The sequence below is a fragment of the Xiphias gladius genome, chromosome 16 (genome assembly GCF_016859285.1).
Source record: "Xiphias gladius isolate SHS-SW01 ecotype Sanya breed wild chromosome 16, ASM1685928v1, whole genome shotgun sequence".
In the NCBI taxonomy this organism is placed as follows: Eukaryota; Metazoa; Chordata; class Actinopteri; order Istiophoriformes; family Xiphiidae; genus Xiphias; species Xiphias gladius.
In genome coordinates, this window is record NC_053415.1 from 19,936,992 (window position 1) to 19,951,001 (window position 14,010).

Consider the following 14,010-nt stretch of genomic DNA (forward strand, 5'->3'; position numbering starts at 1 on the left):
AGGGCAAAGGGTCAGAGAGACCCGGAGTACATTAAGAAGAATTTTGAATTTGAACTGATCACTAACGATCAGATATTATATTTTTTCCCACCTTTGATTCGTAGCTAACATTTTTGAATATTGTCAACTTGAAATTGCTGTTGAACAGATATTATTGGTCCACTTCGCTAACTTAGGAGTCCTCTACCATTGCGCTTTGTTTGATCTAATCACAGATACATATCTTAGCGATTTTACTGCATTGGTAACAATGCATTACTAAAGGAAACGTTTGATGTCTTGTGCTAAACTAACTCTCAGTCGAGTTGCCTAACGATAACTTCTGTAAGAAAAACTGTATGACAACATGGGAAATTAAGTGCGCTATTATTTTGTTAACCTCTAGTGGTCAAAGTAGCTCCTGTTCAGGAAAAAAAGTTCTCGATCTAAGCAACGAGGCACATGACTTGTTGAATGCTGGTGTCTTTTTGCTATCATCTGCTTTCAAAGGAGAACACCACTTGAAGATACAGTTATGCATTTTATAACACTGATTATACCACAGCCCAAGAAGTCAGGTGCTGGCAAGTACAAAAGCTAACAATGTCTGTCCTTTGTAGCCTTTAGCCTCAGTATAATCACATGCCACACGTAACATTTCCTCAAGTGGCTTAGTACTTTTATGAAAGCAGCTACTTGCAATGAATAAATCATAGATATTTACGATAATGATCAAAACTCTAGTAACTTGTATGTTGGTATTTGACTCCTGACCAAATGCAGAATATAGCTGATACAGATATTGATCTTTGTGAGTTTAAAAATCTTTATTGGTCCGAACTAGTTTTTTTTTCTTCTTTTCTTTTTTTTAAACATATGTGCTTAACAAAAACACAAGTTTAGGAACCTTTTAAATTTGTGTTATGTATTGGAAAAGTTTTTACAGTTGAAAAATCAACTTAAGTGCCATCTAATGGACGAATTATGTAATGGTGATGTTGTTTCTAACTTAACTCACACTTATTGTCTGACACACATGCAAAGGTGTGTATACTTACCACAGCAGCTTCAAATATGGCTTAGCCAATCAGAGTTTAGGGCTGAAACTATATGTTTTGTTAACCATAAAAAATGTCGGAGCAGTATTCAGGATACACAGGTGGCTGGCACGTGTTATATTTTCTTCAGATTCTTCTTGTTTATGCCTCTACACTGGCGACAATTGTGGCCAGAGGCATTCTGTTTTTGGGTTGTCCATCCCGTCCCATTCTCGTGAATGCGATATATCAGGAACGCCTTGAGGGAACTTCTTCAAATTTGGCACAAACATTCACCTGGACGCAAGGATGAACTGATTTTTGTGGTCAAAGGTCAAGGTCACTGTGACCTCACGTCCGTCCCATTCTTGTAAACGTGATATATTGTGATATAAAACTTCGACGCCATAACTAAGGAATAGAAACGGGGATTGTGACCATATTTCCTGCAACTTGACTGGTTGGCGGAGGCTTAAAAACCGCGAGGCAGTAATTCTAGTTTCTCCTGTCTTCTTTCGCTGACAGAACTGGCAAATGCAGAAACTTTGGTAGCCGACACACTCTAAGAGCGCTTATTGAGAAAGACAAGATTTCCAAAACACTGATATTAGCCCCAATGGATCTAATGGTTTCAAAGCCTTCAGGCAGTATAGCTCCAGGCACTCTGTGACACTCACATCCTATACACAGCACGCAAACACAGACAGATCACATGCAGAAGCAGCTGGAGAATAGCTTGAGGCTCTGTCAAGAAAGGCTACATCAGGAGTTGATGCAAGAGAAGCACAGAGTATGTTTGACATCACATGACACATACATGTTGACAATTAAGTGATATTTCTTTTGAAATGTTTTTTAAGCTAAAAGCATGGAGCCATTACCATAACCATTAGATGGCCAGGAAACAAAATCCGTTGAGAACTTAGATGGTCCATGAGAGGGATCTTTTCCTTAAATCAAAACTCTGCTAACAAGGAGGGTCAACAGCGACTCTGATTTACTTACAGTCACCCCCAAGGCTGCATTACAGCATGTCTACACAGGAAGCATTTTAGCCACATTTTTCAGTTGACCATCTCACATGGATCTGATGGAACAGATACAGAGTGCCTCTGTTTTAATCAATCCAGCTGTCTTCACAGGCCGCGGAATGGCTCGCGTTTTACTCGCGCTGTATGCATGTAGATGTGACCCGAAGCATATTTTTACACTTCAAGTCTATTTTGCCAGTTTTTCGCACATACGGCGATTGTGTGTTAGATTCTGTGACCTACGCTCTAGACTGTGCCTGCACGCATGCTGTGTAGGTACAGATGGAGCACTGAAGCTGCTCTGCTGACATGCTGTTCACACTACACCTCCTTCATAGACACGGTGTTAACTTTATGAGTGGACAAACTCAAAAATGGAGCATTGCGGTAGTTCAGCGTAATGCTTTACCGTCACTGTGTCTCATTCATTAGCTGTTTGGCTGCCAGCTGACAAGTGAAATCCAATCATATTCATACAGGTGTAGAAGGCAACCATTATAAACAGAACCGCTCCTATTGAAGCTCGTGGTATTATTGACTTTACTATATCCAATAACTGTCTATGTATGTGTTTATTAAGGGGGATTAGTTCACCCAGCAGAACCCTTATTACTGCTCTGATTGTTAGAGCGCTCCCTCAAAAGGCGGTGTCCTTTCCGCCAAACATAACTGTATAACTATTTGCTATACATGGTCAATTCCTTGAGGGAAGTATCTTTGACTGAACTGTTCTATTAGGAAAAATTCAACTATAATTTTCCATGAAGGAGGCATAACGATTTCTTCATCACAGGACAACATAAAAGATAATTTTATATATATATATATATACACACACACACACACACACACACACACACACACACACACACACACACACACACACACACACACACACATACATATAAAAGCCCTAAATCTAAAGAAATAAATTGTTTTCCCCAAAGCATAATTATATACATAAAGACCTGTAGAAACTCTACTGAAATGCTTGGTGGGTGGTGTTATGAAGCAGACCATAATGTGCTGTGAACCCTGACCTGACACCACTGACCCTGAGCTGAACCCCACCGGGGTCTAGAGGTCATCAGAGGGCATATTTCACGGGGTAGGGTTTGTTTTCCAACTGAGGAGGAGTTACAAAGGAAGAAGCACTTTTTGATTCATGGGGTCGTAACATTTCCTGTAGGCTGAAATCGAGTCTGGAGTAAAAATAGTAGGCTACTACATAAAAGAACACGCACACATACAACACTCAGAAAAATTTGTAATACACCACAGATCCACTCTCAGCCAGCATTACATAAGGGGAAAGAAATGTAAGTCTGAAAAACAAAAGTGAGGATGAAAATCCACAGTACACAAGATTTTTCATTTCTGCTGCTGCTGCGATCAGAGATATCCTTTAACTTTAATGAGCTTTTCCTGTATGATTAGTAAAAATCCTGGATGTGCCCCCCCCCCCCCCAAAAAAAAGGCCTTAACTGTGAGTCAGCCTCTGAAAGACTCCACTGGGAGGATCAACACCACTCGCCACACACTCCAGCACCCCTCCCACATCGAACATAGTCAGTCCCGATCAGCTACATCATATGTAACGTGGTTAATTTGACATTATAACAAAGACTGTGATATCAAAGAATGTCCAAATTGTGGGAGTCAGGAGAAACAAATAGTAGCAGGGTGAGTGTCGTTTTTCTTACTTTGTATGTTCTCCATTATCTTTTCCAAGTAAACAGGTTCCTGAAACTTGTGCCGACAGATGGAGCGGTTGTGTTACAGTCTGCTTGGTGTTAAGTGAAAGATACGTTGAGCCACCAGCGTTGGCCTTAGGAGGCCCATCGCTGAGAGACAGAGAGAGACGGTCAGGAAATTGAGCCCATATGATGTTTTTCCACCGTCACAAAGGAGATTTAGGAGAGATACAAGGGGAGCCAAGAGAGCTGCGTTTCTGTGGGAGTGATGGAAAACAGGAGGAAAAGAGAGAGAGAGAGAGAGAGAGAGCAACCCACGCCAAGAAAAAGAAAGAGAGAGAGTGAAAGGAGGCGGGCGTGAAAGACACTGTCTTTATTCCTATATTTCATTTGCGTATGACATCATGCTAAACGAGGGGACTTCACAGGAGGAGTTGAATACTTGAATGAACATGAGGAAATTAACTGATCCTTTCTCAATATATGTCACTACTCTTATACCTTTCTGACATATCTTTATCATGCAGTATTGTTGTGTCTGAAGCTGATTATTTATATAGGAACAATTGTCCTTGACCTTAATTTATCAACATATCACATTTCAGTTAATGAGACACAGTGAAAATATGAAATTTAGTGCCATAAATACATCATTTGTATGCAAATTGTTTCACTTATTTCTTTTTTCCCTGGTGTGTCGCAGGTTTTTGCATTTGTAAGACATTAAAATGACAAATGGGAATGGGTTTAAAGAAAATCTAACATCGCTGTTTCTTTTACTCCCACAGTCACCTAAAGTGCGCCCTTATTCTGCGATGGACGGCGTCCCTTTCTTCCTCAGCAGAGTTAAACCTGAACCTCCAGAAGACCTGCTTGCTCACGATCTGCACTTCCACACACAAACCGAGCCCGTTGACCTGTCAATCAACAAACCCCGCCCCTCCTCTTCGTCCACCATCCCTACCACCACGACCTCATCATCATCCCCTCTCAGATCTGCCTTCTCCCCGTCTTCTTTATCGTCGTCATCCTCCTCCTCCTCCTCCTCTTCCTCCTCTCCATCAGTCATCACCTCAGCCTCATCGGTGCTCACACCAGGCCCTCTGGTCGCCCCTGGCACTGGGGTGAGAGGTCAGCCGTATTTGCACATCCTGCACTCTGTGCCGCCGCCTCCATCCAGCCCTCTGAGCCTGCAGGGAGCAGGGAAGCTAGCCAGCCATGTTCACCGCATCCCAGTTGTGGTACAGTCACTGCCCCTCATGTACACCACTGCCGTTCGATCACCCTCCAGCCTCAACAACGCCATCATGCTACCTCTGCTGGATGAGGTCAAAAGCCAGGGCAAAGGTGAGACCATGCTCTCCAAATGTACTCCATGCTCATACAATTGACTTTGTTTTTTGGGATATCTATTAAACCTCTTTCACCATTTTCAGTTAGATACACTGTAATTTCTCCACTAATTATTCAAGCACTGTTAGATCTGTAAAGGAATTGATGATGCATTATGATTCAGACTTTCTGCTAGTGCCTCATGAATATACATGTATTAGTTTTACATAGCCACATACGCTGTTGGATGTGTCTTCCAAGAAGCTCTAGCCTCCAGCTTTAATAGACACTTTCTCCACCTACAGAGAAATATCAATTAGAAATCAATTATCTCGCATAAATTATTCACCTAAATAAAAATAGTTGATTATTTTTAATCATCAGTTGTCATACATTACAGTAAAGTACAGTAAAGTACAGTAATATTCTTGCTAAGGAGTGCTTCAATGCCCCCAAAATAATGAAACACCCAAAAACTTTAACTGAGAACTTTTTCAGAAATGGAATAGAATGAGTCCATATCTGTTTTGTCTATTTTGGGGGCAAAAACCAGAAATGACACAGACAGGTCTTGGCTGGCATTAGGCAATGTAGCAGTGGCTGCCAAGCTGTGTGATGTAGCATGAGATATCCCAATGACAAGCTGTGTACAGTGGTATATTTGTCTGGCCAGATGTCCTCTGCTGTCTTTAGTCAAAGCACTTGCAGACACAATGCTGTGAAGGCTAACTGTGTGTGTGCATGCTTTTTAGAGACAGCCCCTCAGGTGATAATGTTACCCTCTCAGAGTGGAGATGAGGTTCAAAGGTCTTCCCATCTTCTACTGAATAAGATTTTGCTTGGCCGTGTGGTGCAGGTAACCAGGGGCACACCAGCTGTTACCCTTCCATCTACAGAGGAGCAAACATCTGGGGCAGTTTGAGTATTAGACCTCTCTGGCCCAACCTAGACAGTGTTATTGGTTTTTCTCTCTGGGTGTGGTTTTATTGCCAACCACTATGACTGAGCCTACAGTAGGTGTTTCTCTGAGCAGTACACAGGGCAACTGTTGATTATAAAAGAGGTTGCTTCTTGTCACTCCCTGCAGGATGGACAGACACACTTTGATTTTAAGTCACGTGCATGTTCTGTACATGTAAGCAAACAAACAGATGTGTAATTAGAGCATGTGTGCAGACAGACAGTTGGCTGGCTGGGTGGAGTGGTCCTCGGAGATGGGCGTTTTAAGTGCTGGATGTCTGCTCCCAAGGAGAGGAGAGGAAAGAAGGAAGGACAGGAAAAACAAGACTTGCATAAGAGGGTGTGGATGGATATTAAAGATGGGTGGCACTTACACAAACACATGCAAGCACATATGCACAGTCCAACATTAGCTCTGCCCAGCTCTGAGGGCACCAAACACAAAAGAAATGGGGTGAAAGAGAGTAGAATGTTGGGTGTGGTGGATGCAGTCACTTTAAATGAGACAGCAACCAGCAGACAAACACAACATCTAGCTTTTTCTTGAGCTATGACTTGATGAGGACATATACATAAAATTTCCCACAGTCAAATTCAAATTAAAAATCATGTAGAGCTACAAGAGATCGTGGCATATTTCTGTTTGGATGTGAGTTGATTTTTTTTTTTTTGGTCCTGCCTTATCTGGAGTTTTCCCTGTCAGGTGTCACTGTTGGTTGATGGCTGAACGAATAAGTTTCTGACATCAGGGGAGTTACAAACTAAAGCCCTTTCCTTTATATACAAGTACGCTTGCATGCACACACATACACACACTCATCCACTCTACCACATGTACACACACACACACACACACGCACGCACACAGACACACACAGGTTGGCCATCCTCTTTAAGAGAGGGCGGGTACCCTTCCTTTCACTGCTGTCTCCCTGTCTCCGGCAGGAGGTTGCCATGGAAACAGGGCTTGACTGGAAACAACAGGATAGAAAGAAAGAAATGCGGTGCACTGCCCACCTCTCCACCACTCCTCCTTTGTGTCCCTCGCTCAAAATACCCCTTTCCAACACACAATGCATTTCTAACTAATTACAGGTTTTCCATAGGGTAGGCAAGCTGGTGACCACTCTGCATGTCGTAGTCTGCAACAACAGTTAGAAAACCTTTTAAAAGCAAAAGCTCCAACCGAGTCACGGCATCATTTCAGCGCTCCCCCCAGTAATAACACCATGTCGGCAGCTAACTCTAGACCCTTATTATGGGCCATTATGGCCACAGTCGCGGCTGAGTGGACAGAGGAGGTGAAGTCCTGATACCTTATAGAAGCACCAGGATTACAGTAGAATGGGGTGTTGAAGAACTCAGTGGAAAATACTGTATATCTTAATATATTCAGTATTTGTGATGATAACATCTTTGGAAAGAAGAATAGTTTTTATAATATCTTAGCCATGTTTTTTCCATGTTTTAGATTCCTTATTATGTCTTTTTTTTCCAAATTATTATATTACTTAATCAATGTTTAATCCCGTACTGTAGATTTCCAGCAACTTTTCTTTAACAAGTGGTCTGCGGTAGATCTGCACTTTTTTGACATTCATCTCATGAGTTACTGAGGATGTACGCAGCCTGTGTCTATGAAGACAGAGAGGACCGAATGGCTGCAGGCTCTGGCAATATATCCAATGAGCTGTCCAGGGGAGAAGTTGTCACAACTTGTGGAATAGATGTAACTTTGTCATGAAGCCCAAGCAACAGAGACCCCTGCGCTCATTGGCTCAGAGGATCATGGTTTAATAGCATGCTGGCCAGTCAAACGTTCAGCAAAGCTAGCCTGCTAATTATCGGGATGTTCTGTGAAAAGAATACAGCAGTGAATGGAGGGATTTAGACTTTTGTGTTCTCTCCAGGCCTTTTTATGTAAAAGTTTGTCATTATCATGGATATGATTCTCTGTCAGTTGCACATGTAGGGGAACAGAGAACAGAGTGGTCTTCAGACTCGCGCTCATGCAGGCACATGTACTTTTAGCTTGGACGTATACAGTAGTCACACACACACACACACACACACACACACACACACACACACACACACACACACACACACACACACTCAATAACAAGTGCACAAATGTTCCCATGCAGAGACAACAAACACACCAAAACAATGTTCCACCCAGCTCCTTATCTCTATGGTTGGAGGCTGATAAAGAATATGTGTGTGTATGTGTGTGTGTGCTGTGTGTACATGTGTGCATGCATGCATGCATTTGTGCGTATCTATTTGTTTGCTCTTCTGTGCATATATAACTACTGGGTACAGTGTCATGGTTGGCCGCTCTTTCCTCAAGTTCAGAATTCTGTTTGATTGACAGCTACTAACTAAAAATACCAACACTGAGGCGACCTCCATGATACACAGATACACACAAACACACACACACACACACACACACACACACACAACTATGTCCATTAAATAATTGCAGACATAAATAACAAAACCTACTTTGTAGCATAATTCCTCCTTAAGAAATTATGGATGAATTGGCAACGTACAGTACGAAGGTGATTACCTCATTACAATTAGAAACACTTTCCAACACATACTACGTGATATGCCTTATAAGTTTCCAGGGCCGGCTCCAGTATCATGTGTCTGACTCCTGTGTCTGTGTCCCGTCCGCACAGCACACACGGACCCCAATGGCCTGTCGCCAAGGCAGATCAAAAGTGACAGCGATGACGACGACCTGCCAAACGTGACCTTGGACAGTGTTAATGAGACCGGCTCCACTGCGCTGTCTATAGCCCGCGCCGTTCAAGAGTGAGTATCGTGACCTGTACACGTGTGTGCGGGAAATCTTCACGCTGACGTTTTCTCCTCTACTGACCCTAAAAGCTTTAAAAAAAGCCACATATGTCTGTCTCAGGCTGCTCTTTTCGTCCAGTCCTATCACAGGAAGTCGTTTGGGAAGTATGGCTTTGAGCCTTACCATTGGCTGCTTTTTAATTTCGGTATTATGGAAGTTTCACTTTACTCCACTGTTAGTGGAGTATTGCTAAATAGAATTGTTAGTGTTGGTGAAAGTGTTTTTTTTTTTTTCAAACTAACTTTCCTTCACATTGTTACTCACCCAAATGGTACATAGTTACATTACAGCGCAGCGTTTATTGAAACAAATGCTTTATTGCAACTTGAATTTTCTCACCAACCAAACAGGAAGAAAAACATCAAAGGAATATAACATGTCACTGTCCGTATTAACAGTGCAATCAGTTTAATCCAGTTATTTTTTTAGAGAAATATTCTAACATCTTAGAATGTGTGCAGATCTCTATTAAGAGCTTTTCCTTTGAATGTGTAATCCTCTTCAATGCATCTATTTCCAGTCTATAGTAAATGCCAATAGTAACTTTTTCCTGTAGCCATTAGTCATTGCTATCGCTAGTGAGGTTTCGGGGCTTAAAATATTAAGAACAAAAGAAAAAAAAAAAGCATAAACGTATTGCACAAATTGAAAAAGTAAAAGGTACATTTTTTTGCAAAAAACTCTAAAGTCTAGACAGAGTTCAGAGGACTGGGGTCTAAAATGTTTTCCCTGACGCCCTGGATGAGAGCATTGTTTACATACGAACTAGTGTAAGACTGATAATTGTGAATTTGTGTGTGCTTTTCTAACTGCTCCTCCACGTTTGGATTTATCCGCGTGGGAGTGCATCTATATGACTGCATATGGCTCAGACATACTTTATGCCCTGTCTGGCCCACAGACATCACAACTCCTGTGGTGCCAGTCCATCTGTGTTGAATGAGAAGACTTCCCTCTCCAGTGAATGACAGTATTCTGATCAGAAACAGGAAATCAGATGCAGAAAAACATTTGGCCCGGCCCTGCCCTCCGCCTGTGCTGCCCATAAACCCAGAACAGTCATAACTAGCAGCCTGGCCAGACTCAAGTTAATACCCAAAGGACTTTTATTTAAACTAACTGTAAGGAAAGTATTCCAGGCCTCTGTAAGAATCCTGCTAATGATGTAGCAACATTGACAAGACTCAGGCTGACGGTAGGCCTACCCCAACTGGCTATGTTTTGGTGCCAACACTCCAGCTTACGGGGCTGACATTGCGTACAGGGCATTTTGCATTCTTTGTCTGTGCACAGCTGCCTGTGTGAAAATCTACAGTAATGAAACTAAATGAGTTATTGTGGTGGCAGTGTGCAACACATTGTGGTAAAAACTAGTTGTGTGGCTGTGCTTGCTGAGTGGTACAAGCAGAGGTTCCCATGTTTCAAGGAAGACACACAGACAAACACACATGCACTGGAGGACTCAGGTTTCGGTGCAGGTTATTGAAAGGGACAGGCATGCCCCTGAGTGCCACACGTGGCCACCGGGTGGTCAGAGGAGAACAGAGGTTGGCAGGACCCAACCTTTCACTGCCCAAGCTTTCACTATGGAGATAAATCACCAGCCAGGCTTAGCAATGCCCTGCCAGGGCCTGCCCACACACTCCCTTCTCTGTGTGCAAAGTGCACACTGTGCTGTGTGAAAACTGCGCTCCTGTGTGCGGGCCGTGTATGTGACTGTGCGTGTGAAAAAGTATGTGTTCACGTCTCTAACTATTAATCCTCCGGTGTATGTGTGTCTGTACTGTATGCATGCGAGGGTTTCTGCACAGTGGACAGAACAGCTGGTTCCAGAAGGAGGTCAGGCATTGTCAACAGGAACACAGACTTGGATGTTTGTCTGTGAAAAACAAAGAAGTCTGTAGTCTCCTTGAGTTACATGCTGGAAGAATGTGCATTCTGTATTGACACAACACATGTGCTCTATGGGCATCTGCCCTGCCACAGAAGCCGACGGCACTTCTAGGCCTGTCACTCTATTGTGTTGCTGTATTTCTTTTCTTTTCATTTAAATGTACACTGTGAGTGTAGAAAGAACTGCTTTATGTAATTTAGTGTCCATATTTACACAAGCAGTGAGCAGAGAGCATCAGGGAGGAGAAGTGTAAGGGCGGAGAATAGGAGTGCCTGCAGCCTCCAATCCAGGTATCCATATATAAATAAATGAGTGAAAGGAGAAAGTGAGATAGAATGAGAGAGGTCGAGAGAGAGAGAGAGAGAGTGTGTGTGTGTGTGTGTGTGTGTGTGTGTGTGTGTATGTGTGTCATGTGCGTCTTGTGCAGGCTCCTCCATATTCATGCGTTTCCCTGGGGACCGGTGGATAGGCTATTGTGGGAGAGCACAAACGAAAGAGCGGAAGACAGTTTGAGAGAGATAGGAGAGGGAAAGAAGGTGTGTGTGCGTGTGTGTGTGTTTAGGGGCGGGGGGGGGGCTTTTGTTGGAAGGGTTGTCTCTGTTGTCTGGCTGGTCCCCATGGACCTGGGGGCAATGGAGCAGAGCAGGTGGAGGGAGGGGAAAGGGGTGAGGTGAGGGCTAGTATCCTCGGACAGGTACAGGAATGCCCAGTGGGCAATCTTCCAGTGCTCACACACTCACACATCCCCTTTCCTGTTTTCTTGATAATTCCACTGTTACTGTAGTTCTGTTTAAGAATCACGTAGAGCCCTGGCTGAGTTGAAACACATTGTCATGACCACGTTCCCTATGAGGAGTTACAAAAATATTTATTGTGTTTGCATTGCGGGAAACCCCTGTTACAGGTGACACACATTCTCTGTGTCTCTGTCTCGCTGTCATATGCATGGAGAGCAGCGGATGAAGAGGAGAAAAAAAAAAAAAGGGAAACAAAGGAACCAAAACAGAGGTCAGCTCTGTTTAAAATTGCTCTCAGCTGTATTTCCTATTTCTCTCTACTGCTTCGGGAGACGCAACCAGACACATTCACACAGCCGCGATGCCACGCTGACACAGGGTTCAAGGCAGTGTGAATGTGCCTCTGGGCTCACATGAGAAAAAATACAACAAATTGATTCTCACACACCAGCTATGATCCATATCGCCAGATATATGGTGTTGAGGACCTAAAGATGTATTATTTATGTGCACAAATACACCCTACTCACAGCTTTGTGTTTATTGTTTTCTGCGGACATTGCCACATTTTGTGTTCCATTATTTGATGAAGTTATTCAGCTAAGCCCTTGATAAAAGAACAGTCTTTAAACATAAGTTTCCTATTTTGTAATTATGCATACATAACAATACTTTTTACTGTGAGTGTCAACCAGTCAGTCCGTAGTTGGACATTGCTGGTTTAAATGCACCAGTTGAACAAGGGTGAGCGCAGAGATCCTTTACTATGTATTTACACATACAGTAAACCTGCTCGTATAAATTGCTACGTACACTGCAACCAGCATCTTTCAGGAGCTAAGCGAAATAGACCAATGGTGGCGAAATCTTTTCAACCCACAGAAGAAGCATGAAAATCCTTCCAACTGCAACTGAAACGTAAAAACGCTGAAGATGTTTAGTAGATGAGGTATGAGATTTTTTACGGGACAACAGCGACATGGGAACTCTTGAAATTGCTACTTGCATATAGGGCTACGAGTAATAATTGTTTCCAATTAGTTCAATTAATCGATAAATCTTTTAGCTTTAATATGTCAGTTCGACCAACGATCAAAATCCCGAAGACTTTCAGTTTACTGTGATATAAAACAGTTCTTACTTTGGTGAAGCTGAAACTAGCAAGTGCTTGGCATTTTTTTCTTGATAAACGACATTAACAATTAATTGATTATGAAAATTGTGTGGAATAAATTTTCTTTCAACTGACAAGCTGATTAACTGGGTAATTGTTTCAGCCCAACTTACGTCCACACAAGCTTGTAGTAGTTTAGAGTTACATTTTATTATGGCCTGTTTTATTCTTCAGTTTTTATGGTTATATTTCATTTTCTCCTGCTGAATTCGGTTACTTTTCTGTAGTGACTAATTTCCTTGTAGGGATATTTGAACTTTCATCTAATTGGATTTTGAAGTCCGTAACTGTTTACCTTACCTACCTCTGGTGACCACGAGTGTGTAATATCTGTGGTCCAGTAAAACTTGGAGATCGCTAAATTTATATGAATATGGAAAATAGATTAAATCACAAATCTGTCACCAGGCTCTTGAGGTGGTGTAGCAATGACGAGAGAATTATCCCCACCAGAAGAAAAGCAGTTGCATAAAATTAATTAATATCAGTAATGAGTTGTCGTTTATTCTTTGTTTTAGGAGCTGTTGTTCTCTGATCGTTCTAAATTATATCATAATCATGAGTGAAGTCATGAAGTTCATGGATGAAGTCAGAATGTAAACATCCGCCTCATCTGCTCAAAGTCTGAGCTCAGAGTGTTTCCACTGTAAATCCTTCTGCACTTTCCTGGACACACACACACACACACACACACACACACACACACACACACACACACACACACACACACACACACACACACACACACACACACACACACACACACACACACACACACACACACACACAGGCCTACAGTACCTCAGATTCTAGATTGTTGTCTGCTCCAGTAATCTCATCAATCATTTGGTATAAAGATTTGCAGTCTGCCTTCAGCTTTTATCAATACACTTCTTTGTCTTAATGTTCAATTTTGACATCACGTTGCAGTGTGATATTTTCTGAACTTGGAGGCACGCAGTAGAGAGAGGGAGCAAGAGAGCGAGAGAAATGAGAAGGGAGTTAAGAGTTCACTTCATATCTGACCCGTGTGCTCATTTCCTGTACAGCTTCAGATTGGCAGTAGGCCAAGAGCAACAGGTGATCTGTATGTATTTGTGTTTTTCCTGTATATTCGTGTATTTGTGTAAGCCCGTGTGTATGCGTGTATCTCTTGATTGCATGCGTATGTCTGAGTCTGCGTTTGACAAAGCAGGCTTTGGTGAAAGACAGAGAGAGACAGGAAGTGGGATGTGTGTGGTGGAGACAGTTGTCAGACAGGCCCTCCAGTTGGACACTGGAGTCTGACAGTTGATGC

The 14,010-nt window shown here is 42.5% G+C and overlaps 1 protein-coding gene across 5 annotated transcripts in view; it reads left to right on the forward strand.

The window, feature by feature from the left end:
- klf12b (Kruppel-like factor 12b) overlaps window positions 1–14,010 on the forward strand; it is a 38,075-nt gene that overhangs the window by 16,711 nt on the left and 7,354 nt on the right. For all 5 annotated transcript variants that reach the window (XM_040148448.1, XM_040148451.1, XM_040148449.1 and 2 more), the window contains 2 exons: window positions 4,530–5,088; window positions 8,727–8,862. In XM_040148448.1, the coding sequence (XP_040004382.1) occupies window positions 4,530–5,088; window positions 8,727–8,862 (695 nt within the window). The remainder of the gene's footprint in view (window positions 1–4,529; window positions 5,089–8,726; window positions 8,863–14,010) is intronic.